Here is a 27216-nt window from a genome sequence, read left to right as displayed (position 1 = left end):
TCAGGCGGGGCCGGCGAGCGGCCGGAGCGAGCGCTTGAGGGCCAACAGGGACCCGTCCGAAAGGCGGCGGACCTGGGGGGGGGGGAGGGGAGGGGTCAGGGAGGGGTCACAGGGGTCATGGGGGTCAGCCAGGGGGTAGGGGTCACAGGGAGGTCACCCAGGGGTCATGGGGTCACAGAGGGGTCACGGGTCACAGAGAGGTCACCCAGGGGGCAGCATCAGGTCACTGAGGGGTCACAGGGGTCATAGAGAGGTCAGCCAGGGGGTAGGGGTCACAGGGAGGTCACCCAGGGGTCATGGGGGTCACAGAGGGGTGATGGGTCACAGGGAGGTCACCCAGGGGGCAGGGGTCAGCATGGGGTCACTTAGGGGTCATGGGGGTCACAGAGGGGTCATGGGTCACAGGAAGGTCACTCAGGGGGCAGGGGTCAGCATCAGGTCAGTGAGGGGTCACAGGGGTCATGGGGGTCACAGAGAGGTCACCCAGGGGGCAGGGGTCAGCATGGGGTCACTGAGGGGTCACAGGGGTCATAGAGAGGTCACCCAGGGGGTAGGGGTCAGCATGGGGTCACTTAGGGGTCACAGGGGTCATAGAGAGGTCAGCCAGGGGGTAGGGGTCACAGGGAGGTCACCCAGGGGTCATGGGGGTCACAGAGGGGTCATGGGTCACAGGGAGGTCACCCAGGGGGCAGGGGGCAGCATCAGGTCACTGAGGGGTCACAGGGGTCATGGAGGTCACTCAGTGGGCAGGGGGCAGCATCAGGTCACTGAGGGGTCACAGGGGTCACAGAGGGGTGACGGGTCACAGGGAGGTCACCCAGGGGGCAGGGGTCACTTAGGGGTCACTGAGGGGTCACAGGGGTCATGGGGGTCACTGAGGGGTGATGGGTCACAGGGAGGTCACCCAGGGGGCAGGGGTCAGCATGGGGTCACTGAGGGGTCACAGGGGTCATGGGGGTCACAGAGAGGTCACTCAGTGGGCAGAGGGCAGCATCAGGTCACTGAGGGGTCACAGGGGTCATAGAGAGGTCACCCAGGGGGTAGGGGTCAGCATGGGGTCACTTAGGGGTCACAGTGGTCATAGGGGTCACAGAGGGGTCATGGGTCACAGGGAGGTCACCCAGGGGGCAGGGGTCAGCATGGGGTCACTGAGGGGTCACAGGGGTCATAGAGAGGTCAGCCAGGGGGTAGGGGTCACAGGGAGGTCACCCAGGGGTCATGGGGGTCACAGAGGGGTCATGGGTCACAGGAAGGTCACCCAGGGGGCAGGGGGCAGCATCAGGTCACTGAGGGGTCACAGGGGTCACAGAGGGGTGACGGGTCACAGGGAGGTCACCCAGGGGGCAGGGGTCAGCATGGGGTCACTGAGGGGTCACAGGGGTCATAGGGGTCACAGAGGGGTCATGGGTCACAGGAAGGTCACTCAGGGGGCAGGGGTCAGCATGGGGTCGCTGAGGGGTCACAGGGGTCACAGAGAGGTCACCCAGGGGTCATGGGGGTCACTGAGGGGTTGATGGGTCACAGGGAGGTCACCCAGGGGGCAGGGGTCAGCATGGGGTCACTTAGGGGTCACAGGGGTCATGGGGGTCACATAGGGGTCATGGGTCACAGGAAGGTCACCCAGGGGGCAGGGGTCAGCATCAGGTCACTGAGGGGTCACAGGGGTCATAGGGAGGTCACCCAGGGGGTAGGGGTCAGCATGGGGTCACTTAGGGGTCACAGGGGTCATAGAGAGGTCACCCAGGGGGCAGGGGGCAGCATGGGGTCACTTAGGGGTCACAGGGGTCATGGAGGTCACTCAGTGGGTAGGGGTCAGCATGGGGTCACTTAGGGGTCATGGGGTCACAGAGGGGTGATGGGTCACAGGGAGGTCACCCAGGGGGCAGGGGTCAGCATGGGGTCACTGAGGGGTCACAGGGGTCATAGGGGTCACAGAGGGGTCATGGGTCACAGGAAGGTCACTCAGGGGGCAGGGGTCAGCATGGGGTCACTGAGGGGTCACAGGGGTCATGGGGGTCACAGAGAGGTCACCCAGGGGGCAGGGGGCAGCATCAGGTCACTGAGGGGTCACAGGGGTCATAGGGAGGTCACCCAGGGGGCAGGGGTCAGCATGGGGTCACTTAGGGGTCACAGGGGTCATAGAGAGGTCACCCAGGGGGCAGGGGTCAGCATGGGGTCACTGAGGGGTCACTGAGGGGTCATGGGGTCACAGAGGGGTCACAGGTCACAGGGAGGTCACTCAGTGGGCAGGGGTCAGCATGGGGTCACTTAGGGGTCACAGGGGTCATAGAGAGGTCACCCAGGGGGCAGGGGTCACAGGGAGGTCACCCAGGGGTCATGGGGGTCACTGAGGGGTGATGGGTCACAGGAAGGTCACTCAGGGGGCAGGGGGCAGCATCAGGTCACTGAGGGGTCACAGGGTCATGGGGGTCACAGGAAGGTCACTCAGGGGGCAGGGGTCAGCATGGGGCCACTGAGGGGTCAGGGTCACTGAGGGGGTCACTGAGGGGTCAGGGAGTGGTCACAGGAGGGTCAAGGGGGTCACAGAGGGGTCACAGGGAGGTTGTAGAGTGTCAGGGGTCACTGAGGGTCACGGGGTCATAGAGTGGTCACCCAGGGGTCAGGGGTCACAGGGAGGGTCACCCAGGGGTCACAAGGGTCACAGAGGGGCATGAGGGGTCAGGGTCAGCATGGGGTCACTGAGGGGTAACAGGGGTCACGGGGGTGACAGAGGGTCACTGAGGGGTCACTGAGGGGTCAGGGGTCATGGGGTCACAGGGGTCCCAGGGAGGTCATAGATGGGTCAGGGGTCACTGAGGGGGTCACTGAGGGGTCTGGGGTCAGCCAGGGGTCACTGAGGGGTCAGAGGGAGGTCACTGAGGGGTCACAGAGGGGTCACAGAGAGTTCAGGGGTCAGCCAGGGGGCACGGGTCAGCACAGGGTCACTGAGGGGTCATGGGGGTCACAGGAGGTCATAGAGGGTCAGGGGTCACTGAGGGGTCACTGAGGGTCACAGGGGTCACAGAGGGGTCATGGGGTCAGCACAGGGTCACTGAGGGGTCACTGTGGGTCACAGGGAGGTCATAGAGGGTCAGGGTCACTGAGGGGTCACTGAGGGGTCACAGGGGTTACTGAGGGGTCAGGGGTCAGCCAGGGGTCAGTGAGGGGTCACAGGGAGGTCACAGAGGGGTCAAGGGTCAGCCAGGGCCCCTCCCCTCCCCTCCAGCCCCTCCCCCACCCCTCCAACCCCTCCCCTCCCCTGCCCAGCCCCTCCCCCCTTCACCTCCAACCCCTCCCCTCCCCCGCAGCCCCTCCCCCCTCCCCTCCAGCCCCTCCCCCACCCCTCCAGCCCCTCCCCCCCCCCACAGCCCCTCCCCCCTCACCTCCAGCACCTCCCCCCTCGAGCCCTCCCGAGGCTCTCACGATCTCGAAGCCGCCCAGGGGTGGGGGAGGGGCCCGAGAGGGGCGTGGCCAGCGGGAGACCCCGCCCCCTCCCCCCCTCCCCCCTCCTCCTCTTCCGGCCCCTCCCCCTCCCCGCGGGCCCGAGGTGGGGGAGGGGCCCGGCCCGAGAGGCGGCTGATTGGCCGAGAGCGGCGGCGGGGGGGAGGGGGCGTGGGGGGGAGGGGCATCGGCCTTGGGGGGGGGGGGGGGGTTGGGGGGAGGGGCTGGGGTGGGGGAGGGGGAGAGAGAGAGAGAAAAAGGGGGGGGAGGGGCGGGTCAGGGAGGGGGGAGGCCGCGGCCCTCCCCCACCGCAAGGAAACCCACCCCCCGAGCCCTCCCCCCCCACCCTGAGACCCCCCCAAGCCCCTCCCCCACCCCAGTGCAGCCCCTCCCCCACCTTGAGACCCCTCTCAGCCCCTCCCCCCACCCTGAGACCCCCCCAGAGCCCCTCCCCCACCCCAGTGCAGTCCCTCCCCCACCCTCAGAGCCCCTCAGCCCCTCCCCACCCTGAGACCCCCCCAGAGCCCCTCCCCCAACTCAAGGGTCCCTCTCAGCCCCTCCCCCACCTTGAGACCCCCCCCAAGCCCCTCCCCCCACCTCAAAGACCCCCCCAAGCCCCTCCCCCACTCCTCAAACCCCCAAAGCCCCTCCCCCAACTCAAGGGTCCCTCTCAGCCCCTCCCCCACCTTGAGACCCCCATAGCCCTCCCCCACCTCAAGACCCCCCAAAGCCCCTCCCCCACCCCAGTGCAGCCCCTCCCCCACCCTGAGACCCCCCAAATCCCCTCCCCCACCCTCAGACCCCCCCAAATCCCCTCCCCCCCCCAGTGCAGCCCCTCCCCCACCCTCAGACCCCTCTCAGCCCCTCCCCCACCTTGAGACCCCCCCAAATCCCCTCCCCCCCCCAGTGCAGCCCCTCCCCCACCCCTCAACCCCCCAAAGCCCCTCCCCCAACTCAAGGGTCCCTCTCAGCCCCTCCCCCACCCCTCAAACCCCACAAAGCCTCCTCCCCCACCCTCAGACCCCTCTCAGCCCCTCCCCCACCTTGAGACCCCCATAGCCCCTCCCCCACCTCAAAGACCCCCCAAAGCCCCCTCCCCACCCCAGTGCAGCCCCTCCCCCACCCTGAGACCCCCCCAAATCCCCTCCCCCACCCCTCAAACCACACAAAGCCCCTCCCCCACCTCAAAGACCCCTCCCAAAGCCCCTCCCCCACCTTGAGCCCCCAGTGCAGCCCCTCCCCCACCCTCAAACCCCCCAAATCCCCTCCCCCCACCCTCAGACCCCTCTCCGCCCCTCCCCCACCCTGAGACACCCCCCCCCCCCCGAGCCCCTCCCCCAACTCAAGGACCCCCCCAAATCCCCTCCCCCACCCTCAGACCTCTCAGCCCCTCCCCACCCTCAGACCCCCCCCAAATCCCCTCCCCCCCCCCCAGTGCAGCCCCTCCCCCCCCCCTCAGCCCCTCACCCTCCCGGTCGATCACGTGACTTTGGGTGGGGGGAGGGGTCCCGGGCGGTCACGTGGCGGCTCCCGGTGAGGTGGGGGAGGGGTCCCGGGGCCCGTCCCGCGCGCGCGCCGCTCCGCCAAACGCGGCTCAAGGCCCCGCCCCCTTCCCGGGCCAATCAGGAGCCGCTTCCGCCCGCCTTGACCACGCCCCTTCCCCCGGCAGCCAATCAGGAGACCCCTTCCCCGGCAGCCAATCAGGAGCCGCTTCCGCCCCGCCGAGTTCCCGCCGTTGCTTCTTGGCCACGCCCCCTCCGCCCCCAACCAATCAGCGCCCGCCGCTTCTCTTGGTCCGCCCCCCCCCCCCTCCCAGCCCCAAAATCGCCGCTTTTTCGCCCAAATTTTCTCCCAGTTTTTATTTTCCCGCCACGCCGGGGGGGCGGGGCCCTCCTGGGGGGGGGGTTGGGGTCTCCTGGGCGGGGATTTTGGGGGGCCCCACCCCAATTTTGGGTCCCAAACCCCGTTTTTTGGGTCCCCACCCCCCATTTTTGGGTCCCAAACCCCATTTTTTGGGTCCCAAACCCCAATTTTGGGGTCCTCTCCATTTTTGGGCTCCTTTTTGACCATTTTTGGGTCCTTTTTGAGGTTTTTTAGGCTCTTTTTTCTACAATTTTTAGGCTCTTTTTGGACCCTTTTTTGGCTCCTTTTGGACCATTTTTGAGCTCCTTTTCCTACATTTTTTTGGGTCTTTTTGGGGGGTTTTAAGGCTCTTTTCTCTACGATTTTTAGGCTCCTTTTTGGCTCTTTTTAGGCTCTTTTTGACCATTTTTAGGTTCCTTTTCCTACACTTTTTGGGCTCCTTTTTGACCCTTTTTTGGCTCTTTTTTCTACATTTTTAGGCTCCTTTTTGACCATTTTTGGGCTCCTTTTCCTACATTTTTTTGGGTCCTTTTGGAGGTTTTTTAGGTTCTTTTTTCTACACTTTTTCGACTCCTTTTTGACCATTTTTAAACTCCTTTTTGACCATTTTTAAACTCCTTTTTGACCATTTTTGGGCTCTTTTTCCTACAATTTTTAGGCTCCTTTTTGACCATTTTTAAACTCCTTTTTGACCATTTTTTGGCTCCCTTTCCTACATTTTTTAGGGTCCTTTTAGGCTCCTTTTTGAGAGTTTTTAGGCTCTTTTTTTCTACATTTTTTAGGCTCATTTTTAACCCTTTTTAGCTCCTTTTTGACCCTTTTCAAGCTCCTTTTTAACCCTTTTTAAGCTCCTTTTTAACCCTTTTAAAGCTCCTTTTTGGGCTCCTTTCTGACCCTTTTTAGGCTCCTTTTAAGGCTCCTTTTCCTACATTTTTTAGGCGCCTTTTTGACCCTTTTAAAGCTCATTTTTAACCCTTTTTAGGCTCCTTTTGACCCTTTTTAAGCTCCTTTTTAACCCTTTTTGGGCTCCTTTTTAGGCTCCTTTTGGACCCTTTTCAAACTTCTTTTTAACCCTTTTTAAGCTCCTTTTTGTGCTTCTTTTTAACCCTTTTCAGGCTCCTTTTTAACCATTTTTGGGCTCCTTTTTAACCCTTTTCAGCTCCTTTTTAACCCTTTCTAGGCTCCTTTTTAACCCTTTTCAAGCCCCTTTTTAACCCTTTTTAGCTCCTTTTTAACCCTTTCCAGCTCTTTTTAACCCTTTTTGCGCTCCTTTTTAACCCTTTCCAGCTCCTTTTTAACCCTTTCCAGCTCCTTTTTAACCCTTTTAAAGCTCCTTTTTAACCCTTTTTAGCTCCTTTTTAACCCTTTTTAGCTCCTTTTTAACCCTTTTCAGCTCATTTTAACCCTTTTTGCGCTCCTTTTTAACCCTTTTAAAGCTCCTTCTTGTGCTCCTTTTTAACCCTTTCCAGCTCCTTTTTAACCCTTTCCAGCTCCATTTTAACCCTTTTTGCGCTCCTTTTTAACCCTTTTCGCACTCCTTTTTGGGCTCCTTTTTTAAACTCCTTTTTAACCCTTTTTAAACTCCTTTCCGCGCTCCTTTTTAACCCTTTCTAACCCTTTTTACGCTCCTTTCCACCTCCTTTTTAACCCTTCCCGCGCTCCTTTTTAACCCTTTCCGCGCTCCTTTTTAACCCTTTTAAAGCTCCTTCTTGTGCTCCTTTTTAACCCTTTCCAGCTCCTTTTTAACCCTTTCCAGCTCCATTTTAACCCTTTTTGCGCTCCTTTTTAACCCTTTTCGCACTCCTTTTTGGGCTCCTTTTTTAAACTCCTTTTTAACCCTTTTTAAACTCCTTTCCGCGCTCCTTTTTAACCCTTTCTAACCCTTTTTACGCTCCTTTCCACCTCCTTTTTAACCCTTCCCGCGCTCCTTTTTAACCCTTTCCGCGCTCCTTTTTAACCCTTTTAAAGCTCCTTTTTGGGCTCCTTTTTAACCCTTTCCAGCTCCATTTTAACCCTTTTTGCGCTCCTTTTTAACCCTTTCCGCGCTCCTTTTTAACCCTTTTAAAGCTCCTTCTTGTGCTCCTTTTTAACCCTTTCCAGCTCCTTTTTAACCCTTTTCGCACTCCTTTTTGGGCTCCTTTTTTAAACTCCTTTTTAACCCTTTTTAAACTCCTTCCCGCGCTCCTTTTTAACCCTTTCTAAGCCTTTTTACGCTCCTTTCCAGCTCCTTTTTAACCCTTTTCGCGTTTCTTTTTAACCATTTTAAAGCTCCTTTTTGGGCTCCTTTTTAACCCTTTCCAGCTCCATTTTAACCCTTTCCGCGCTCCTTTTTAACCCTTTTTAAACTCCTTTTTAACCCTTTTCGCACTCCTTTTTGCGCTCCTTTTTAACCCTTTCCGCGCTCCTTTTTAACCCTTTTTAAACTCCTTTTTAACCCTTTTTAACCCTTTCCGCGCTCCCTTTTAACCCTTTCTAACCCTTTTTACGCTCCTTTCCGCGCTCCTTTTTAACCCTTTTTAAACTCCTTTTTAACCCTTTTTAACCCTTTCCGCGCTCCCTTTTAACCCTTTCTAACCCTTTTTACGCTCCTTTCCACCTCCTTTTTAACCCTTTCCAACCTCCTCCTCCCCACCCCCACCCTCCTTTTTTATCACCCTCCTCATTTCTTAACCCTTTCCCCTCCCTCCCTCCCCCACCCCCCCCCCAAATCTCAAACCCACCCCACCCCCACCCCGATGACCACAAGGACGATGACCACGCTGAGTCCTCCGGGGGGTCCTCCGGGCCGGCAGGGGGCGCTGCTGCGGGGGCGGGGCGAGACGAAGGCCACGCCCTGGGCGTGGCGGGCGATCCAAGGGGCGAAGGCGCTGACCCTCGTGTAGACCCCCGGCCGCTGGGCGACCCCGCAGCCCTCGCCCCACGAGACGATGCCGGCCAGCACCCAGCGGCCGGAGGCCGGACACACCAGGGGACCGCCGGAGTCACCCTGTGGGACAGGGGGGTACTGGGAGGGTACTGGGAGGGTACTGGGGGAGTAATGGGAGGGTACTGGGAGGGTCAGGGGGGTACTGGGAGGGTACTGGGGAAGTAATGGGGGGTACTGGGATGGTCAGGGGGGTACTGGGATGGTACTGGGGGAGTAATGGGAGGGTACTGGGGGAGTAATGGGGGGTACTGGGATGGTACTGGGGGGTACTGGGATGGTCAGGGGGGTACTGGGGGGACACTGGGATGGTCAGGGGGGTACTGGGATGGTACTGGGGGGTACTGGGATGGTACTGGGGGGACACTGGGAGGTACTGGGATGGTACTGGGGGGTACTGGGAGGACACTGGGATGGTCAGGGGGGTACTGGGATGGTACTGGGGGGTACTGGGATGGTACTGGGGGGACACTGGGAGGTACTGGGATGGTACTGGGGGGTACTGGGAGGGTCAGGGGGGTACTGGGATGGTCAGAGGGGTAATGGGAGGGTACTGGGGGGTACTGGGATGGTACTGGGGGATACTGGGAGGGTACTGGGATGGTACTGGGAGGGTACTGGGGGAGTAATGGGGGGTACTGGGAGGCTGCTGGAGGGTACTGGGATGGTCGGAGGGGTAATGGGAGGGTACTGGGGGAGTAATGGGAGGGTACTGGGAGGGTCAGGGGGGTACTGGGGTGGTACTGGGGGGTACTGGGAGGACACTGGGATGGTCTGGGGGGTACTGGGAGGGTCAGGGGGGTACTGGGATGGTCAGTGGGGTACTGGGAGGGTACTGGGGGGTACTGGGGGGTACTGGGATGGTCAGGGGGGTACTGGGATGGTCAGAGGGGTAATGGGAGGGTACTGGGATGGTACTGGGAGGGTACTGGGAGGGTACTGGGATGGTCAGAGGGGTAATGGGAGGGTACTGGGAGGGTACTGGGGGAGTAATGGGAGGGTACTGGGGGAGTAATGGGGGGTACTGGGAGGGTCAGGGGGGTACTGGGATGGTCAGTGGGGTACTGGGAGGGTACTGGGGGGTACTGGGATGGTACTGGAGGGTACTGGGATGGTCAGAGGGGTAATGGGAGGGTACTGGGATGGTACTGGGAGGGTACTGGAGGGTACTGGGATGGTCAGAGGGGTAATGGGAGGGTACTGGGTTGGTACTGGGATGGTCTAGGGGGTACTGGGAGGGTACTGGGGGAGTAATGGGGGTACTGGGATGGTCAGGGGGGTACTGGGATGGTACTGGGGGGTACTGGGAGGGTACTGGGGGAGTAATGGGAGGGTACTGGGGGGTACTGGGATGGTCAGGGGGGTACTGGGAGGGTACTGGGGGGTACTGGGATGGTCAGGGGGGTACTGGGATGGTACTGGGGGGTACTGGGAGGTACTGGGATGGTACTGGGGGGTACTGGGATGGTCTGGGGGGTACTGGGAGGGTACTGGGGGGTACTGGGAGGGTACTGGGAGGGTACTGGGATGGTCAGAGGGGTAATGGGAGGGTACTGGGATGGTACTGGGAGGGTACTGGGAGGGTACTGGGATGGTCAGAGGGGTAATGGGAGGGTACTGGGATGGTACTGGGAGGGTACTGGGAGGGTACTGGGATGGTCAGAGGGGTAATGGGAGGGTACTGGGAGGGTACTGGGAGGGTACTGGGAGGGTACTGGGATGGTCAGAGGGGTAATGGGAGGGTACTGGGTTGGTACTGGGATGGTCTAGGGGGTACTGGGAGGGTACTGGGGGAGTAATGGGGGGTACTGGGATGGTCAGGGGGGTACTGGGATGGTACTGTGGGGTACTGGGAGGGTACTGGGGGGTACTGGGATGGTACTGGGGGAGTAATGGGAGGGTACTGGGGGAGTAATGGGGGTACTGGGAGGGTCAGGGGGGTACTGGGATGGTCAGTGGGGTACTGGGAGGGTACTGGGGGGTACTGGGATGGTACTGGGGGGTACTGGGAGGTACTGGGATGGTACTGGGGGGTACTGGGAGGGTCAGGGGGGTACTGGGATGGTCAGAGGGGTAATGGGAGGGTACTGGGGGGTACTGGGATGGTACTGGGGGATACTGGGAGGGTACTGGGATGGTACTGGGAGGGTACTGGGGGAGTAATGGGGGGTACTGGGAGGCTGCTGGAGGGTACTGGGATGGTCGGAGGGGTAATGGGAGGGTACTGGGGGAGTAATGGGAGGGTACTGGGAGGGTCAGGGGGGTACTGGGATGGTACTGGGGGGTACTGGGAGGACACTGGGATGGTCTGGGGGGTACTGGGAGGGTCTGGGGGGTACTGGGAGGGTACTGGGGGAGTAATGGGAGGGTACTGGGATGGTACTGGGGGGTACTGGGAGGGTACTGGGGGAGTAATGGGGGTACTGGGAGGGTACTGGGGGGTACTGGGAGGTACTGGGATGGTACTGGAGGGTACTGGGATGGTCAGAGGGGTAATGGGAGGGTACTGGGTTGGTACTGGGATGGTCTAGGGGGTACTGGGAGGGTACTGGGGGAGTAATGGGGGTACTGGGAGGGTCAGGGGGGTACTGGGAGGGTACTGGGGGAGTAATGGGGGTACTGGGAGGGTCAGGGGGGTACTGGGATGGTACTGGGGGGTACTGGGAGGGTACTGGGGGGTACTGGGATGGTCAGGGGGGTACTGGGGGACACTGGGATGGTACTGGGGGGTACTGGGATGGTACTGGGGGGTACTGGGAGGTACTGGGATGGTACTGGGGGGTACTGGGAGGGTCAGGGGGGTACTGGGATGGTCAGTGGGGTACTGGGAGGGTACTGGGGGGTACTGGGAGGGTACTGGGGGGTACTGGGGGAGTAATGGGAGGGTACTGGGATGGTCAGGGGGGTACTGGGATGGTACTGGAGGGTACTGGGATGGTCAGAGGGGTACTGGGATGGTACTGGGGGGTACTGGGGGGTACTGGGATGGTCAGTGGGGTACTGGGAGGGTACTGGGGGGTACTGGGATGGTCTGGGGGGTACTGGGGGAGTAATGGGGGGTACTGGGATGGTCAGGGGGGTACTGGGATGGTACTGGGGGGTACTGGGAGGGTACTGGGGGGTACTGGGATGGTCAGGGGGGTACTGGGATGGTACTGGGGGGTACTGGGAGGGTACTGGGGGAGTAATGGGAGGGTACTGGGGGGTACTGGGATGGTCAGGGGGGTACTGGGATGGTACTGGGGGGTACTGGGAGGTACTGGGATGGTCAGTGGGGTACTGGGAGGGTCAGGGGGATACTGGGGACACCTTGCAGGTGTCCCTGCCCCCCTCGGGATGACCGGCACAGACCATGACCCCAGTGACCCCAGTGACCCCATGACCCCATTGCTGACCCCATGACCCCACAGATGACCCCATGACCCCACAGATGACCCCATGACCCCATTGCTGAACCCCTGACCCCATTGCTGACCCCATGACCCCACAGATGACCCCATGACCCCATTGCTGACCCCATGACCCCATTGCTGACCCCCTGACCCCATTGCTGACCCCATGACCCCACAGATGACCCCATGACCCCATTGCTGACCCCATGACCCCATTGCTGACCCCATGACCCCACCTTGCAGGTGTCCCTGCCCCCCTCGGGATGACCAGCGCACACCATGTCCCCAGTGACCCCAGTGACCCCATGACCCCATTGCTGACCCCCGACCCCATTGCTGACCCCATGACCCCATTGCTGACCCCAATGACCCCATTGCTGACCCCCTGACCCCATTGCTGACCCCCTGACCCCACTGCTGACCCCATGACCCCACTGCTGACCCCACCTTGCAGGTGTCCCTGCCCCCCTCAGGATGACCAGCACAGACCATGACCCCAGTGACCCCATGACCCCAGTGACCCCATAGATGACCCCAATGACCCCATGACCCCATTGCTGACCCCATGACCCCATAGCTGACCCCATGACCCCACAGATGACCCCATGACCCCATAGATGACCCCCTGACCCCATAGCTGACCCCATGACCCCACAGATGACCCCCTGACCCCATTGCTGACCCCATGACCCCACTGCTGACCCCATGACCCCACAGATGACCCCACCTTGCAGGTGTCCCTGCCCCCCTCAGGATGACCAGCGCAGACCATGCCCCCAATGACCCCAGTGACCCCATGACCCCATTGCTGACCCCATGACCCCATAGATGACCCCATGACCCCATTGCTGACCCCATGACCCCATTGCTGACCCCAATGACCCCAGTGACCCCATGACCCCACAGATGACCCCCTGACCCCACAGATGACCCCATGACCCCACAGATGACCCCATGACCCCACAGATGACCCCATGACCCCATTGCTGACCCCATGACCCCACCTTGCAGGTGTCCCTGCCCCCCTCAGGATGACCAGCGCACACCATGACCCCAATGACCCCAGTGACCCCATGACCCCACAGATGACCCCCTGACCCCATTGCTGACCCCATGACCCCACAGATGACCCCATGACCCCACAGATGACCCCATGACCCCATTGCTGAACCCCTGACCCCATTGCTGACCCCATGACCCCACAGATGACCCCATGACCCCATAGCTGACCCCATGACCCCATTGCTGACCCCATGACCCCATTACTGACCCCATGACCCCATTGCTGACCCCATGACCCCACAGATGACCCCATGACCCCATAGCTGACCCCATGACCCCACCTTGCAGGTGTCCCTGCCCCCCTCGGGATGACCAGCGCACACCATGACCCCAGTGACCCCAGTGACCCCCTGACCCCATTGCTGACCCCATGACCCCACTGCTGACCCCATGACCCCACTGCTGACCCCACCTTGCAGGTGTCCCTGCCCCCCTCAGGATGACCAGCACAGACCATGCCCCCAGTGACCCCAATGACCCCAGTGACCCCATAGATGACCCCAGTGACCCCATGACCCCATTGCTGACCCCATGACCCCATTGCTGACCCCCTGACCCCATTGCTGACCCCATGACCCCATAGCTGACCCCATGACCCCATTGCTGACCCCATGACCCCATTGCTGACCCCATGACCCCATTGCTGACCCCATGACCCCACAGATGACCCCACCTTGCAGGTGTCCCTGCCCCCCTCGGGATGACCAGCGCACACCATGACCCCAATGACCCCAATTACCCCAGTGACCCCATAGATGACCCCAATGACCCCATGACCCCATTGCTGACCCCATGACCCCATTGCTGACCCCATGACCCCATAGCTGACCCCCTGACCCCATAGATGACCCCAATGACCCCATGACCCCATTGCTGACCCCATGACCCCATAGCTGACCCCAATGACCCCATGACCCCATAGCTGACCCCATGACCCCATAGCTGACCCCATGACCCCATAGCTGACCCCAGTGACCCCAGTGACCCCATGACCCCACTGCTGACCCCATGACCCCACCTTGCAGGTGTCCCTGCCCCCCTCGGGATGACCAGCACAGACCATGTCGTCCCGGATGTGCCGCGGGGGCAGCGTCGGGCCCAGGTCGGTGCCGTAGAGGCGGCGGCAGAGCCCCAGCGGCAGCAGCGGCACCTCCAGCTGGCGCAGGCGGCGCGGGGCGGGCAGCGCCTCTGCGGGGCCAACACGGGCGGCTACTGGTGGCCACCGGTGGCTACTGCTGGCTACTGGTGGCTACTGGTGGCTACTGACCATCAGTGACTGCTGCTGGCCACTGCTGGCCATCACTGACCCCACTGACTGTACAGCACGGGCAGCGCCTCTGCAGGGCAAACACGGGCGGCTACTGGTGGCCACCGGTGGCTACTGCTGGCTACTGGTGGCTACTGACCATCACTGACTGCTGCTGGCCACTGCTGGCCATCACTGACCCCACTGACAGCGTGGCACGGGCAGCGCCTCTGCGGGGCCAACACGGGGGGCTAGTGGTGGCCACTGGTGGCTACTGCTGACTACTGCTGGCTACTGGTGGCTACTGATGGCTACTGGTGGCTACTGACCATCACTGACTGCTGCTGGCCACTGCTGGCCATCACTGACCCCACTGACCCCACTGACTGTACGGCACGGGCAGCGCCTCTGCGGGGCACACACGGGGGGCTACTGGTGGCCACCGGTGGCTACTGGTGGCCACTGACCATCACTGACCGTCACTGACTGCTGCTGGCCACTGCTGGCCATCACTGACCCCACTGACCCCACTGACTGTACAGCACGGGCAGCGCCTCTGCAGGGCAAACAGAGGCGGCTAGTGGTGGCCACCGGTGGCTACCGGTGGCTACTGGTGGCTACTGGTGGCTACTGACCATCACTGACTGCTGCTGGCCACTGCTGGCCATCACTGACCCCACTGACCCCACTGACTGCGCGGCATGGGCAGCGCCTCTGCGGGGCCAACACGGGCGGCTACTGGTGGCCACCGGTGGCTACTGCTGGCTACTGGTGGCTACTGGTGGCTACTGACCATCACTGACTGCTGCTGGCCACTGCTGGCCATCACTGACCCCACTGACCCCACTGACTGTACAGCACGGGCAGCGCCTCTGCGGGGCACACACGGGGGGCTACTGGTGGCCACCGGTGGCTACTGGTGGCCACTGACCATCACTGACCGTCACTGACTGCTGCTGGCCACTGCTGGCCATCACTGACCCCACTGACCCCACTGACTGTACAGCACGGGCAGCGCCTCTGCAGGGCAAACAGAGGCGGCTAGTGGTGGCCACCGGTGGCTACCGGTGGCTACTGGTGGCTACTGGTGGCTACTGACCATCACTGACTGCTGCTGGCCACTGCTGGCCATCACTGACCCCACTGACCCCACTGACTGCGCGGCATGGGCAGCGCCTCTGCGGGGCCAACACGGGCGGCTACTGGTGGCCACCGGTGGCTACTGCTGGCTACTGGTGGCTACTGGTGGCTACTGACCATCACTGACTGCTGCTGGCCACTGCTGGCCATCACTGACCCCACTGACCCCACTGACTGTACAGCACGGGCAGCGCCTCTGCAGGGCAAACAGGGGGGGCTAGTGGTGGCCACCGGTGGCTACTGCTGGCTACTGGTGGCTACTGGTGGCTACTGACCACTGGTGGCCACTGCTGGCTGCTGCTGGCCACTGCTGGCCATCACTGACCCCACTGACTGCGCGGCGCGGGCAGCGCCTCTGCGGGGCACACGGGGGGCTACTGGTGGCCACTGGTGGCCATCACTGATTGCTGCTGGGTCCCAGTCCCCCCAGTGCCCCGCAGTTGGGTCCCAGTTGACCCCAGTTGGGTCCCAGTGACTTCCCACAGGTCCCAGTCCCCCCCCAGTCCCTCCCAGTTGGCCCCAGTTGGGTTCCATTGTCCCCCAGTCCCTCCCAGTTGCCCCCCAGTTGGGTCCCAGTGCCCCCCAGTCCCTCCCAGTCCCTCCCAGTCCCTCCCAGTTGCCCCAGTTGCCCCCCAGTCCCCCCCAGTTGCCCCCAGTGACCTCCCACTCATCCCATTGCCCCCAGTTGGGTCCCAGTCCCTCCCAGTCCCCCCCAGTTGCCCCCCAGTTGGGTCCCAGTGACCTCCCACTGATCCCAGTCCCTCCCAGTCCCTCCCAGTTGCCCCAGTTGCCCTCCCAGTTGCCCCCCGCTCACCTCCGGGCCCCACATCCCCCCAGCCGGTGCTGACCCCCAGTGACCCCAGTTGGCCCCAGTTGAGTCCCAGTTGCTCCCAGTCCCTCCCAGTTGCCCCCCAGTCCCTCCCAGTCCCTCCCAGTTGCCCCCCAGTCCCTCCCAGTCCCTCCCAGTTGCCCCCAGTTGGGTTCCATTGCCCCTCAGTCCCTCCCAGTCCCTCCCAGTTGCCCCAGTTGCCCCCCAGTCCCTCCCAGTCCCTCCCAGTTGCCCCAGTTGCCCTCCCAGTCCCTCCCAGTTGCCCCCCGCTCACCTCTGGGCCCCACGTCCCCCCAGCCGGTGCTGACCCCCAGTGACCCCAGTTGGGTCCCAGTTGCCCCCATTGACCTCCCACTGATCCCAGTCCCTCCCAGTCCCTCCCAGTTGGGTTCCATTGCCCCCCAGTCCCTCCCAGTTGCCCCAGTTGCCCTCCCAGTCCCTCCCAGTCCCTCCCAGTTGGGTTCCATTGCCCCCCAGTCCCTCCCAGTTGCCCCAGTTGCCCTCCCAGTCCCTCCCAGTCCCTCCCAGTTGGGTTCCATTGCCCTCCCAGTCCCTCCCAGTCCCTCCCAGTTGGGTTCCATTGCCTCCCAGTCCCTCCCAGTTGCCCCCCAGTCCCTCCCAGTCCCCCCCAGTTGGGTCCCAGTTGCCCCCATTGACCTCCCACTGATCCCAGTCCCTCCCAGTTGGGTTCCATTGCCCCCCAGTCCCTCCCAGTTGCCCCAGTTGCCCTCCCAGTCCCTCCCAGTCCCCCCCAGTTGGGTTCCATTGCCCCTCAGTCCCTCCCAGTCCCTCCCAGTTGCCCCCAGTTGGGTTCCACTGCCCCTCAGTCCCTCCCAGTTGCCCCAGTTGCCCCCCAGTCCCTCCCAGTTGGGTTCCATTGCCCTCCCAGTCCCTCCCAATTGCCCCAGTTGCCCCCCAGTCCCTCCCAGTCCCTCCCAGTCCCTCCCAGTTGCCCCCCAGGCTCACCTCCGGGCCCCACGTCCCCCCAGCCGGTGCTGACGCAGCGGGTGCCCCCCGGGAAGCTCAGGTTGCCCGAGGGGAGGCAAACGGGTCCCAGGGAGGGCCCGTAGCGCACGGGCCGGGCCAGCCGGGCCAGCGCCAGGTCGCCACTGGTGGCCTCGCCCGCGTAGGCCGGGTGGGGGAGGAGCTGGGCCAGCGGCACGGCCACGCCCGCCCCTCCCCCACCCCCCGGCCCCTCCCCCAACTCGCGGGTGCCGAGCAGCACCGAGAACAGGCGGGGGTCGCGGCTCCTGGGGGGAGCGACCAGTTGGGACCAGTTTGGGACCAGTTTGGGACCAGTTCGGGGCAGTTGGGGACGAGTTTGGGGCGGTTGGGACCAGTTGGGACCAGTTTGGGGCCAGTTTGGGAGCCCAGTTTGGGGCAGTTGGGGACGAGTTTGGGGCGGTTGGGACCAGTTGGGACTAGTTTGGGGCCAGTTCGGGGCAGTTGGGACCAGTTTGGGGCAGTTGGGGGCAGTTGGGGACCAGTTTGGGGCCAGTTCGGGGCAGTTGGGGACCAGTTTGGGGCGGTTGGGACCAGTTTGGACCAGTTTGGGGCAGTTGGGGACGAGTTTGGGGCGGTTGGGACCAGTTGGGACCAGTTTGGGGCCAGTTCGGGGCAGTTGGGGACCAGTTTGGGGCGGTTGGGACCAGTTTGGGGCGGTTGGGACCAGTTTGGGGCGGTTGGGGACCAGTTTGGGACAGCTGGGGACCAGTTTGGGGCGGTTGGGACCAGTTTGGGCCCAGTTTGGGGCCAGTTTGTGAGCCCAGTTTGTGTCCAGTTTGGGCCCAGATTGGGTCCAGTTTGGGCTCCCAGGAAGCCCAGTTTGGGAGCCCAGTTTCGGCCCAGTTTGTGCCCAGTTTGGGCTCCCAGTTTGGGCCCAGTTTGGGCTCCCAGTACACCCAGTTTGGGCCCAGTCTGGGCTCCCAGTACGCCCAGTTTGGGCCCAGTAGCCCGCCCCTCCCCCAGCTCGCGGGCGCCGAGCAGCACCGAGAACAGGCGGGGGTCGCGGCTCCTGGGGGGAGCGACCAGTTGGGACCAGTTTGGGACCAGTTTGGGACCAGTTCGGGGCAGTTGGGGACGAGTTTGGGGCGGTTGGGACCAGTTTGGGACCAGTTTGGGACCAGTTGGGACCAGTTTGGGGCAGTTGGGGACCAGTTTGGGGCGGTTGGGACCAGTTGGGACCAGTTTGGGACCAGTTTGGGGCAGTTGGGGACCAGTTTGGGACCAGTTTGGGACCAGTTTGGGACAGTTGGGGACCAGTTTGGGGCCAGTTTGGGACCAGTTGGGACCAGTTTGGGGCCAGTTCGGGGCAGTTGGGGACCAGTTTGGGGCGGTTGGGACCAGTTTGGGGCGGTTGGGACGAGTTTGGGCCCAGTTTGGGGCCAGTTTGTGAGCCCAGTTTGTGTCCAGTTTGGGCCCAGATTGGGTCCAGTTTGGGCTCCCAGGAAGCCCAGTTTGGGAGCCCAGTTTCGGCCCAGTTTGTGCCCAGTTTGGGCTCCCAGTTTGGGCCCAGTTTGGGCTCCCAGTACGCCCAGTTTGGGCCCAGTCTGGGCTCCCAGTATGCCCAGTTTGGGCCCAGTAGCCCGCCCCTCCCCCAGCTCGCGGGCGCCGAGCAGCACCGAGAACAGGCGGGGGTCGCGGCTCCTGGGGGGAGCGACCAGTTGGGACCAGTTTGGGACCAGTTTGGGACCAGTTTGGGACCAGTTCGGGGCAGTTGGGGACGAGTTTGGGGCGGTTGGGACCAGTTGGGACCAGTTTGGGGCCAGTTCGGGGCAGTTGGGGACCAGTTTGGGGCAGTTGGGACCAGTTGGGACCAGTTTGGGGCCAGTTTGGGGCAGTTGGGGACCAGTTTGGGGCCAGTTTGGGGCAGTTTGGGATCAGTTGGGACCAGTTTGGGACCAGTTTGGGACCAGTTTGGGAGCCCAGTCTGGACCAGTTTGGGGCCAGTTTGGGACCAGTTTGGGACCAGTTTGGGAGCCCAGTTTGGGACCAGTTGGGAGCCCAGTTTGGACCAGTTTGGGTCCAGTTTGGGACCAGTTTGGGCCCAGTTTGGGAGCCCAGTTTCGGCCCAGTTTGTGCCCAGTTTGGGCTCCCAGTTTGGGCCCAGTCTGGGCTCCCAGTACGCCCAGTTTGGGCCCAGTTTGTGCCCAGTTTGGGCTCCCAGTTTGGGCCCAGTCTGGGCTCCCAGTACGCCCAGTTTGGGCCCAGTAGCCCGCCCCTCCCCCAGCTCGCGGGCGCCGAGCAGCACCGAGAACAGGCGGGGGTCGCGGCTCCTGGGGGGAGCGACCAGTTTGGGACCAGTTTGGGACCAGTTTGGGACCAGTTCGGGGCAGTTGGGGACGAGTTTGGGGCAGTTGGGGACCAGTTGGGACCAGTTTGGGGCCAGTTTGGGAGCCCAGTTTGGGGCAGTTGGGGACGAGTTTGGGGCGGTTGGGACCAGTTTGGGACCAGTTTGGGGCCAGTTTGGGAGCCCAGTTTGGACCAGTTTGGGGCAGTTGGGGACGAGTTTGGGGCGGTTGGGACCAGTTGGGACCAGTTTGGGCCCAGTTTGGGAGCCCAGTTTGGGACCAGTTGGGAGCCCAGTTTGGGAGCCCAGTTTCGGCCCAGTTTGTGCTCAGTTTGGGCTCCCAGTTTGGGCCCAGTCTGGGCTCCCAGTACGCCCAGTTTGGGCCCAGTAGCCCGCCCCTCCCCCAGCTCGCGGGCGCCGAGCAGCACCGAGAACAGGCGGGGGTCGCGGCTCCTGGGGGGAGCGACCAGTTGGGACCAGTTTGGGACCAGTTTGGGACCAGTTTGGGGCAGTTGGGGACCAGTTCAGGGCAGTTGGGGACGAGTTTGGGGCGGTTGGGACCAGTTGGGACCAGTTTGTGGCCAGTTTGGGAGCCCAGTTTGGACAAGTTTGGGGCAGTTGGGGACGAGTTTGGGGTGGTTGGGACCAGTTGGGACCAGTTTGGGACCAGTTTGGGACCAGTTTGGGGCCAGTTTGGGGCAGTTTGGGATCAGTTGGGACCAGTTTGGGACCAGTTTGGGACAGTTGGGGACCAGTTTGGGGCCAGTTTGGGACCAGTTGGGACCAGTTTGGGGCCAGTTTGGGAGCCCAGTTTGGGACCAGTTTGGGGCGGTTGGGACCAGTTTGGGCCCAGTTTGGGGCCAGTTCGGGAGCCCAGTTTGGGACCAGTTGGGAGCCCAGTTTGTGTCCAGTTTGGGCCCAGATTGGGTCCAGTTTGGGCTCCCAGGAAGCCCAGTTTGGGCCCAGTCTGGGCTCCCAGGAAGCCCAGTTTGGGCCCAGTCTGGGCTCCCAGTACGCCCAGTTTGGGCCCAGTAGCCCGCCCCTCCCCCAGCTCGCGGGCGCCGAGCAGCACCGAGAACAGGCGGGGGTCGCGGCTCCTGGGGGGAGCGACCAGTTGGGACCAGTTTGGGACCAGTTTGGGGCAGTTGGGGACCAGTTTGGGACAGTTGGGGACCAGTTTGGGGCGGTTGGGACCAGTTTGGGCCCAGTTTGGGGCCAGTTTGGGAGCCCAGTTTGGACCAGTTTGGGGCAGTTGGGGACGAGTTTGGGGCGGTTGGGACCAGTTGGGACCAGTTTGGGGCCAGTTGGGACCAGTTTGGGACCAGTTTGGGCCCAGTTTGGGGCAGTTGGGGACCAGTTTGGGACCAGTTTGGGGCCAGTTTGGGGCAGTTTGGGATCAGTTGGGACCAGTTTGGGACCAGTTTGGGGCAGCTGGGGACGAGTTTGGGGCGGTTGGGACCAGTTGGGACCAGTTTGGGGCCAGTTGGGACCAGTTTGGGACCAGTTTGGGCCCAGTTTGGGGCAGTTGGAGACCACTTTGGGGCGGTTGGGACCAGTTTGGGCCCAGTTTGGGCCCAGTTTGGGACCAGTTGGGAGCCCAGTTTGGGACCAGTTGGGAGCCCAGTCTGGACCAGTTTGGGCCCAGTTCGGGGCCAGTTTGGGGCGGTTGGGACCAGTTTGGGTCCAGTTTGGGTCCAGTTTGGGCTCCCAGAAAGCCCAGTTGGGACCAGTTTGGGCCCAGTTTGGGTCCAGTTTGGGCTCCCAGGAAGCCCAGTTTGGGAGCCCAAGAAAACCAGTTTGGGCCCAGTCCGTACTGGTCCGTACTGGTCCATACTGGTCCGTACTGTTCCCAGTCGCCCAGCCCCCATTCCCAGTCCCCATACAGGTCCATACTGGTCCGTACTGGTCCGTACTGGTCCGTACTGGTCGCTCACCCCCCCAGGCAGTGCCCCCATTCCCAGCCCCCATACAGGTCCGTACTGGTCCGTACTGGTCCATACTATTCCCAGTCACCCAGCCCCCATTCCCCGCTCCCATTCAGGTCCGTACTGGTCCGTACTGGTCCGTACTGGTCCGTACTGGTCGCTCACCCCCCCAGGCAGTGCGCCCATTCCCAGCCCCCATTCAGGTCCGTACTGGTCCGTACAGGTCCGTACTGGTCCGTACTGGTCGCTCACCCCCCCAGGCAGTGCCCCCATTCCCAGCCCCCATACTGGTCCGTACTGGTCCATACTGGTCCGTACTGTTCCCAGTCACCCAGCCCCCATTCCCCGCCCCCATACAGGTCCGTACAGGTCCATACTGGTCCGTACCGGTCCATACTGGTCCCAGTTGCCCAGCCCCCATTCCCAGCCCCCATACAGGTCCGTACAGGTCCATACTGGTCCATACTGTTCCCAGTCGCCCAGCCCCCATTCCCCGCTCCCATACAGGTCCGTACAGGTCCATACTGGTCCGTACTGGTCCGTACTGGTCGCTCACCCCCCCAGGCAGTGCCCCCATTCCCTGCTCCCATACAGGTCCGTACTGGTCCGTACTGGTCCGTACTATTCCCAGTCGCCCAGCCCCCATTCCCCGCTCCCATACAGGTCCGTACAGGTCCGTACTGGTCCGTACTGGTCCGTACTGGTCGCTCACCCCCCCAGGCAGTGCCCCCATTCCCAGCCCCCATACAGGTCCGTACTGGTCCGTACTGGTCCGTACTGGTCGCTCACCCCCCCAGGCAGTGCCCCCATTCCCAGCCCCCATACTGGTCCGTACTGGTCCATACTGGTCCGTACTGTTCCCAGTCACCCAGCCCCCATTCCCCGCCCCCATACAGGTCCGTACAGGTCCATACTGGTCCGTACCGGTCCATACTGGTCCCAGTTGCCCAGCCCCCATTCCCAGCCCCCATACAGGTCCGTACAGGTCCGTACTGGTCCATACTGTTCCCAGTCACCCAGCCCCCATTCCCCGCCCCCATACAGGTCCGTACAGGTCCGTACTGGTCCGTACTGGTCCGTACTGGTCGCTCACCCCCCCAGGCAGTGCCCCCATTCCCAGTCCCCATACAGGTCCGTACTGGTCCGTACTGGTCCGTACTGGTCCGTACTGGTCGCTCACCCCCCCAGGCAGTGCCCCCATTCCCCGCTCCCATACAGGTCCATACAGGTCCGTACAGGTCCGTACTGGTCCGTACTGGTCCGTACTGGTCGCTCACCCCCCCAGGCAGTGCCCCCATTCCCCGCTCCCATACAGGTCCATACAGGTCCGTACTGGTCCGTACTGGTCCGTACTGGTCCGTACTGGTCGCTCACCCCCCCAGGCAGTGCCCCCATTCCCAGTCCCCATACAGGTCCGTACTGGTCCGTACTGGTCCATACTGGTCCGTACTGTTCCCAGTCGCCCAGCCCCCATTCCCAGTCCCCATACAGGTCCGTACTGGTCCGTACTGGTCCGTACTGGTCCGTACTGGTCGCTCACCCCCCCAGGCAGTGCCCCCATTCCCAGCCCCCATACAGGTCCGTACTGGTCCATACTGGTCCGTACTATTCCCAGTCGCCCAGCCCCCATTCCCCGCTCCCATTCAGGTCCGTACAGGTCCGTACTGGTCCGTACTGGTCCGTACTGGTCGCTCACCCCCCCAGGCAGTGCGCCGCCGTCAGGACCCACTGTGGCGCCACCAGCGCGGCCCCGCAGACGTGCGCCCCCTGGCGGCGGAGGCTGCCCTGCCAGGGCCAGCGCCCCTCCCCCGCCTCCTCGCCCCCCACGGCGCGGGGCTGCGGGTGGGGGAGGGGCGGCGGGGGGGGGCGGGGCAGGCCGCACTCTGGGGGGGGAGGGGAGAGAGAGAGAGAGAGAGAGAGGGGGGGGTTAGGGGGGAGTTTTGGGGGGGTTTTGGGGGAGTTTTGGAGGGATTTGGGGGAATTTTGGGGGGATTTTGGGGGGATTTCAGGGGATTTTGGGGGGGTTGGGGGGATTTTGGGGGATTTTGGGGGGAAATTTGGGGGGATTTTGGGGGGTTGGGGGCGGTTCAGGGGGAGTTTGGGGGGGTTGGGGGATTTTGGGGGGGTTTTGGGGGGATTTGGGGGGGGGTTGGGGGGATTTTGGGGGTTTGGGGGGGATTTTGGAGGGGGTTGGGGCGGTTCAGGGGATTTTGGGGGATTTTGGGGAGGATTTGAGGGGGATTTGGGGGATTTTGGGGGAGTTTTGGGGGATTTTGGGGGATTTTGGGGGGGTTTGGGGAGGTTTTGCGGGATTTTGGGGGGGTTGGGGGATTTTTGGGGGGATTTCAGGGGATTTGGGGGGGGTTTGGGGGATTTTGGGGAGATTTTGGGGGATTTTGGGGGATTTGGGGGGGATTTTGGGGGGATTTGGGGGGATTTTGGAGGGATTTGGGGGGGATTTTGGGGGGTTTGGGGGGATTTTGGGGGGATTTTTGGGGTTTGGGGGGGATTTTGGGGGATTTTGGGGGGATTTTGGGGGGATTTTGGGGGCGTTTTGGGGGATTTTGGGGGGGGTTGGGGGGATTTTGGGGAATTTGGGGGGGATTTTGGGGGGATTTTGGGGGGCTTGGGGGCGGTTCAGGGGGAGTTTGGGGGGGTTGGGGGGATTTTGGGGGATTTTGGGGGGATTTTGGGGCAGTTCAGGGGGAGTTTGGGGGTGGTTCAGGGGATTTTGGGGGATTTTGGGGGGATTTGAGGGGGATTTGGGGGATGTTGGGGGAGTTTGGGGGGATGTTGGGGGGAATTTGGGGGGGGTTGGGGGGGGTTGGGGGATTTTGGGGGATTTTTGGGGATTTTGGGGGGATTTCAAGGGATTTGGGGGATTTGGGAGGATTTTGGGGAATTTGGGGGGGTTGGGGGCGGTTCAGGGGGAGTTTGGGGGGGGTTGGGGGATTTTGGGGGATTTTGGGGGGATTTGGGGGGAGTTTTGGGGGGATTTTGGGGGATTTTGGGGGGATTTTGGGGGGCTTGGGGGCGGTTCAGGGGGAGTTTGGGGGGGCTGGGGGATTTTGGGGGGGTTTTGGGGGGATTTGGGGGGATTTTGGGGGGGATTTGGGGGGGGTTGGGGGATTTTTGGGGTTTGGGGGAGATTTTGGGGGATTTTGGGGGGGTTGGGGGCGGTTCAGGGGGAGTTTGGGGGGGTTGGGGGGATTTTGCGGGGATTTCAGGGGATTTTGAGGAATTTGGGGGGGATTTTGGGGGTTTTGGGGGGATTTGGGGGGGGTTGGGGGGATTTTTGGGGGGTTTGGGGGGATTTTGGGGGGGATTTGGGGGGGTTTGGGGGTTTGGGGGGGATTTTGGAGGGGGTTGGGGCGGTTCAGGGGATTTTGGGGGATTTTGGGGAGGATTTGAGGGGGATTTGGGGGATTTTGGGGGAGTTTTGGGGGATGTTGGGGGGAATTTTGGGGGGTTTGGGGGGGGTTTGGGGGGATTTTGGGGAGATTTTGGGGGATTTTGGGGGATTTGGGGGGGATTTTGGGGGGATTTGGGGGGATTTTGGAGGGATTTGGGGGGGATTTTGGGGGGTTTGGGGGGATTTTGGGGGGATTTTTGGGGTTTGGGGGGGATTTTGGGGGATTTTGGGGGGATTTTGGGGGGATTTTGGGGGGATTTGGGGGGGATTTTGGGGGCGGTTCAGGGGGAGTTTGGGGGGGTTGGGGGGATTTTGGGGGATTTTGGGGGCTTGGGGGCGGTTCAGGGGGAGTTTGGGGGTGGTTCAGGGGATTTTGGGGGATTTTGGGGGGATTTGAGGGGGATTTGGGGGATGTTGGGGGAGTTTGGGGGGATGTTGGGGGGAATTTGGGGGGGGTTGGGGGGGGTTGGGGGATTTTGGGGGATTTTTGGGGATTTTGGGGGGATTTCAAGGGATTTGGGGGATTTGGGAGGATTTTGGGGAATTTGGGGGGGTTGGGGGCGGTTCAGGGGGAGTTTGGGGGATTTTGGGGGATTTTGGGGGAGTTTGGGGGGATTTGGGGGGGTTTTGGGGGGATTTTTGGGGTTTGGGGGGGATTTTGGGGGATTTTGGGGGATTTTGGGGGCGGTTCAGGGGCAGTTTGTGGGGGGGTTGGGGGATTTGGGGGCATTTGGGGGTGGTTTGGGGGGATTTGGGGCATTTTGGGGGCATTTTGGGGACATTTTGGGGACTTTCGTGTCCTCACCTCTCTCCGTCTCCGAGAGCTCCCGGGATCCATCTGGGGGGGGGGGGAGGGGCGGGAAAAGGGGGGGTCAGGGGGGTGGAACCCCCCAAAAAAGCCCAAAACCCCCCCCAAACACCAAAAAACCTCGAAAAAACCCAAAAAAAACCCCCAAAAACTCTAAAACACCCCAAAACCCCCCCAAAAATCCAAAACACCCCAAAAAATCCCCAACTCCCCCCCCCCCAAAAAAACCCCAAAACCCCCAAAATTTCACCCCAAAAAAGGGGAAAACCCCAAATTTTGGGCACCAAAGTTGGGCAGAACCCCAAAATTTCCACCCGGGATCCCCAAAATTCCACCCGGGAACCCCAAATTTTGACCTCAACCCCCCCAAATTCCACCCGGGACCCCCAAATTCTTCCCAGGACCCCCAAAATCCACCCAGGATCCCCCAAATTCCACCTGGGACCCCAAATTTCGATCTCAAGCCCCCAAATTTCGACCTCAAACCCCCCAAAATCCACCCGGGACCCCGAAATTTCGACCTCAAACCCCCCAAAATCCACCTGGGACCCCCCAAATTCCACCCGGGACCCCCAAATTTCGACCTCAAACCCCCCAAAATCCACCCGGGACCCCCCAAATTCTTCCCGGGATCCCCAAATTTCGACCTCAAACCCCCCAAAATCCACCCGGGACCCCCCAAATTCCACCCGGGATCCCCAAATTTCGACCTCCAACCCCCCCCAAATTCCACCCGGGATCCCCAAATTTCGACCTCCAACCCCCCAAAATCCACCCGGGACCCCCCAAATTCCACCTGGGACCCCCCAAACTCCACCCGGGAACCCCAAATTTTGACCTCAAACGCCGCAAAATCCACCTGGGAACCCCAAATGTTGACCTCAACCCCCCCCAAATTCCACCCGGGATCCCCAAATTTCGACCTCAAACCCCCCAAAATCCACCCGGGACCCCCCAATTCCACCCGGGACCCCCAAATTTCGACCTCCAACCCCCCAAAATCCACCCGGGACCCCCCAAATTCCACCTGGGACCCCCCAAATTCCACCCGGGATCCCCAAATTTCGACCTCCAACCCCCCAAAATCCACCCGGGACCCCCCAAATTCTTCCCGGGATCCCCAAATTTCGACCTCCAACCCCCCAAAATCCACCCGGGACCCCCCAAATTCCACCTGGGACCCCCCAAAATCCACCCGGGACCCCCAAATTTTGACCTCAACCCCCCCAAATTTCGACCTCAAACCCCCCAAATTCCACCCGGGACCCCCCCAAATTCCCACCGGGGTGGGGGGAGGGGAAGGAGGGGGGGGGGGTCCTCACCTGGGGGGGGGTCCCCGGGAGTGACGTCACAGGCGAGGGCGGGGGCGAGGAGCAGCAGGAGGAGGTGGGGGAGGGGCAGCCGAGCCCGCGGGGTCCCCATGGCTGCGCCGGCCCCTCCCCCACCCCCCGAACCCCAATAAATGCTGCGGGCAGGGTGGGGGAGGGGCGGCGGGGGCGGGGGGAGGGGCGGGGGCGACGCCGTCCGACGGGTTCCCCTCCCCCCCACCACCCCCCCCAAAATTTTTGGGGGGGTGACGCCCTTTTGGGAGGGGGTGGGGGAGGGGCAGGAGTGCGGCGTCAGCAGAATTTTGGGGGTGGTGGGGGAGGGGTGCGGAGCTTGAAACCCTCCCCCTCCCCCCACTCCCCCAACCCCAATTCCCTTCACGGACGCCCCCTCGCCAAAAAATACCGCCAGATCTCCCAGAAACCCCCCCGGCCCCGCTACGAAACCTTCCCCAACCCCCTGAAATTGCCCAAAATCGCCTCGAATCTCCCCAAAATCCACCCCCCCCCCCCACACCAGGCCCCCTCCCCCCCTTTCTTTTCCCTCCTCAAGATGGCGCC

At 62.2% G+C, this 27216-nt stretch overlaps 1 protein-coding gene across 1 annotated transcript; it reads right to left on the bottom strand.

Moving 5' to 3' along the window:
• On the bottom strand, positions 1 to 26752 carry LOC309584184 (serine protease 33-like; the record flags this gene model as incomplete). Its single annotated transcript, XM_082300128.1, has 7 exons — positions 1 to 72; positions 8036 to 8290; positions 13700 to 13869; positions 16863 to 17146; positions 22807 to 22993; positions 25328 to 25360; positions 26653 to 26752. The coding sequence occupies 7 exons, from the start codon at positions 26750 to 26752 to the stop codon at positions 1 to 3; spliced, it is 1101 nt and encodes a 366-aa protein (XP_082156254.1).
• Positions 26753 to 27216: the final 464 nt, after the last annotated feature.

This window comes from Coloeus monedula (assembly GCF_965178545.1).
Source record: "Coloeus monedula genome assembly, chromosome: 37".
Taxonomy (NCBI): Eukaryota; Metazoa; Chordata; class Aves; order Passeriformes; family Corvidae; genus Coloeus; species Coloeus monedula.
Note: the sequence above shows the minus strand (reverse complement) of the source record. Positions and strands in the feature narration are given on the sequence as shown.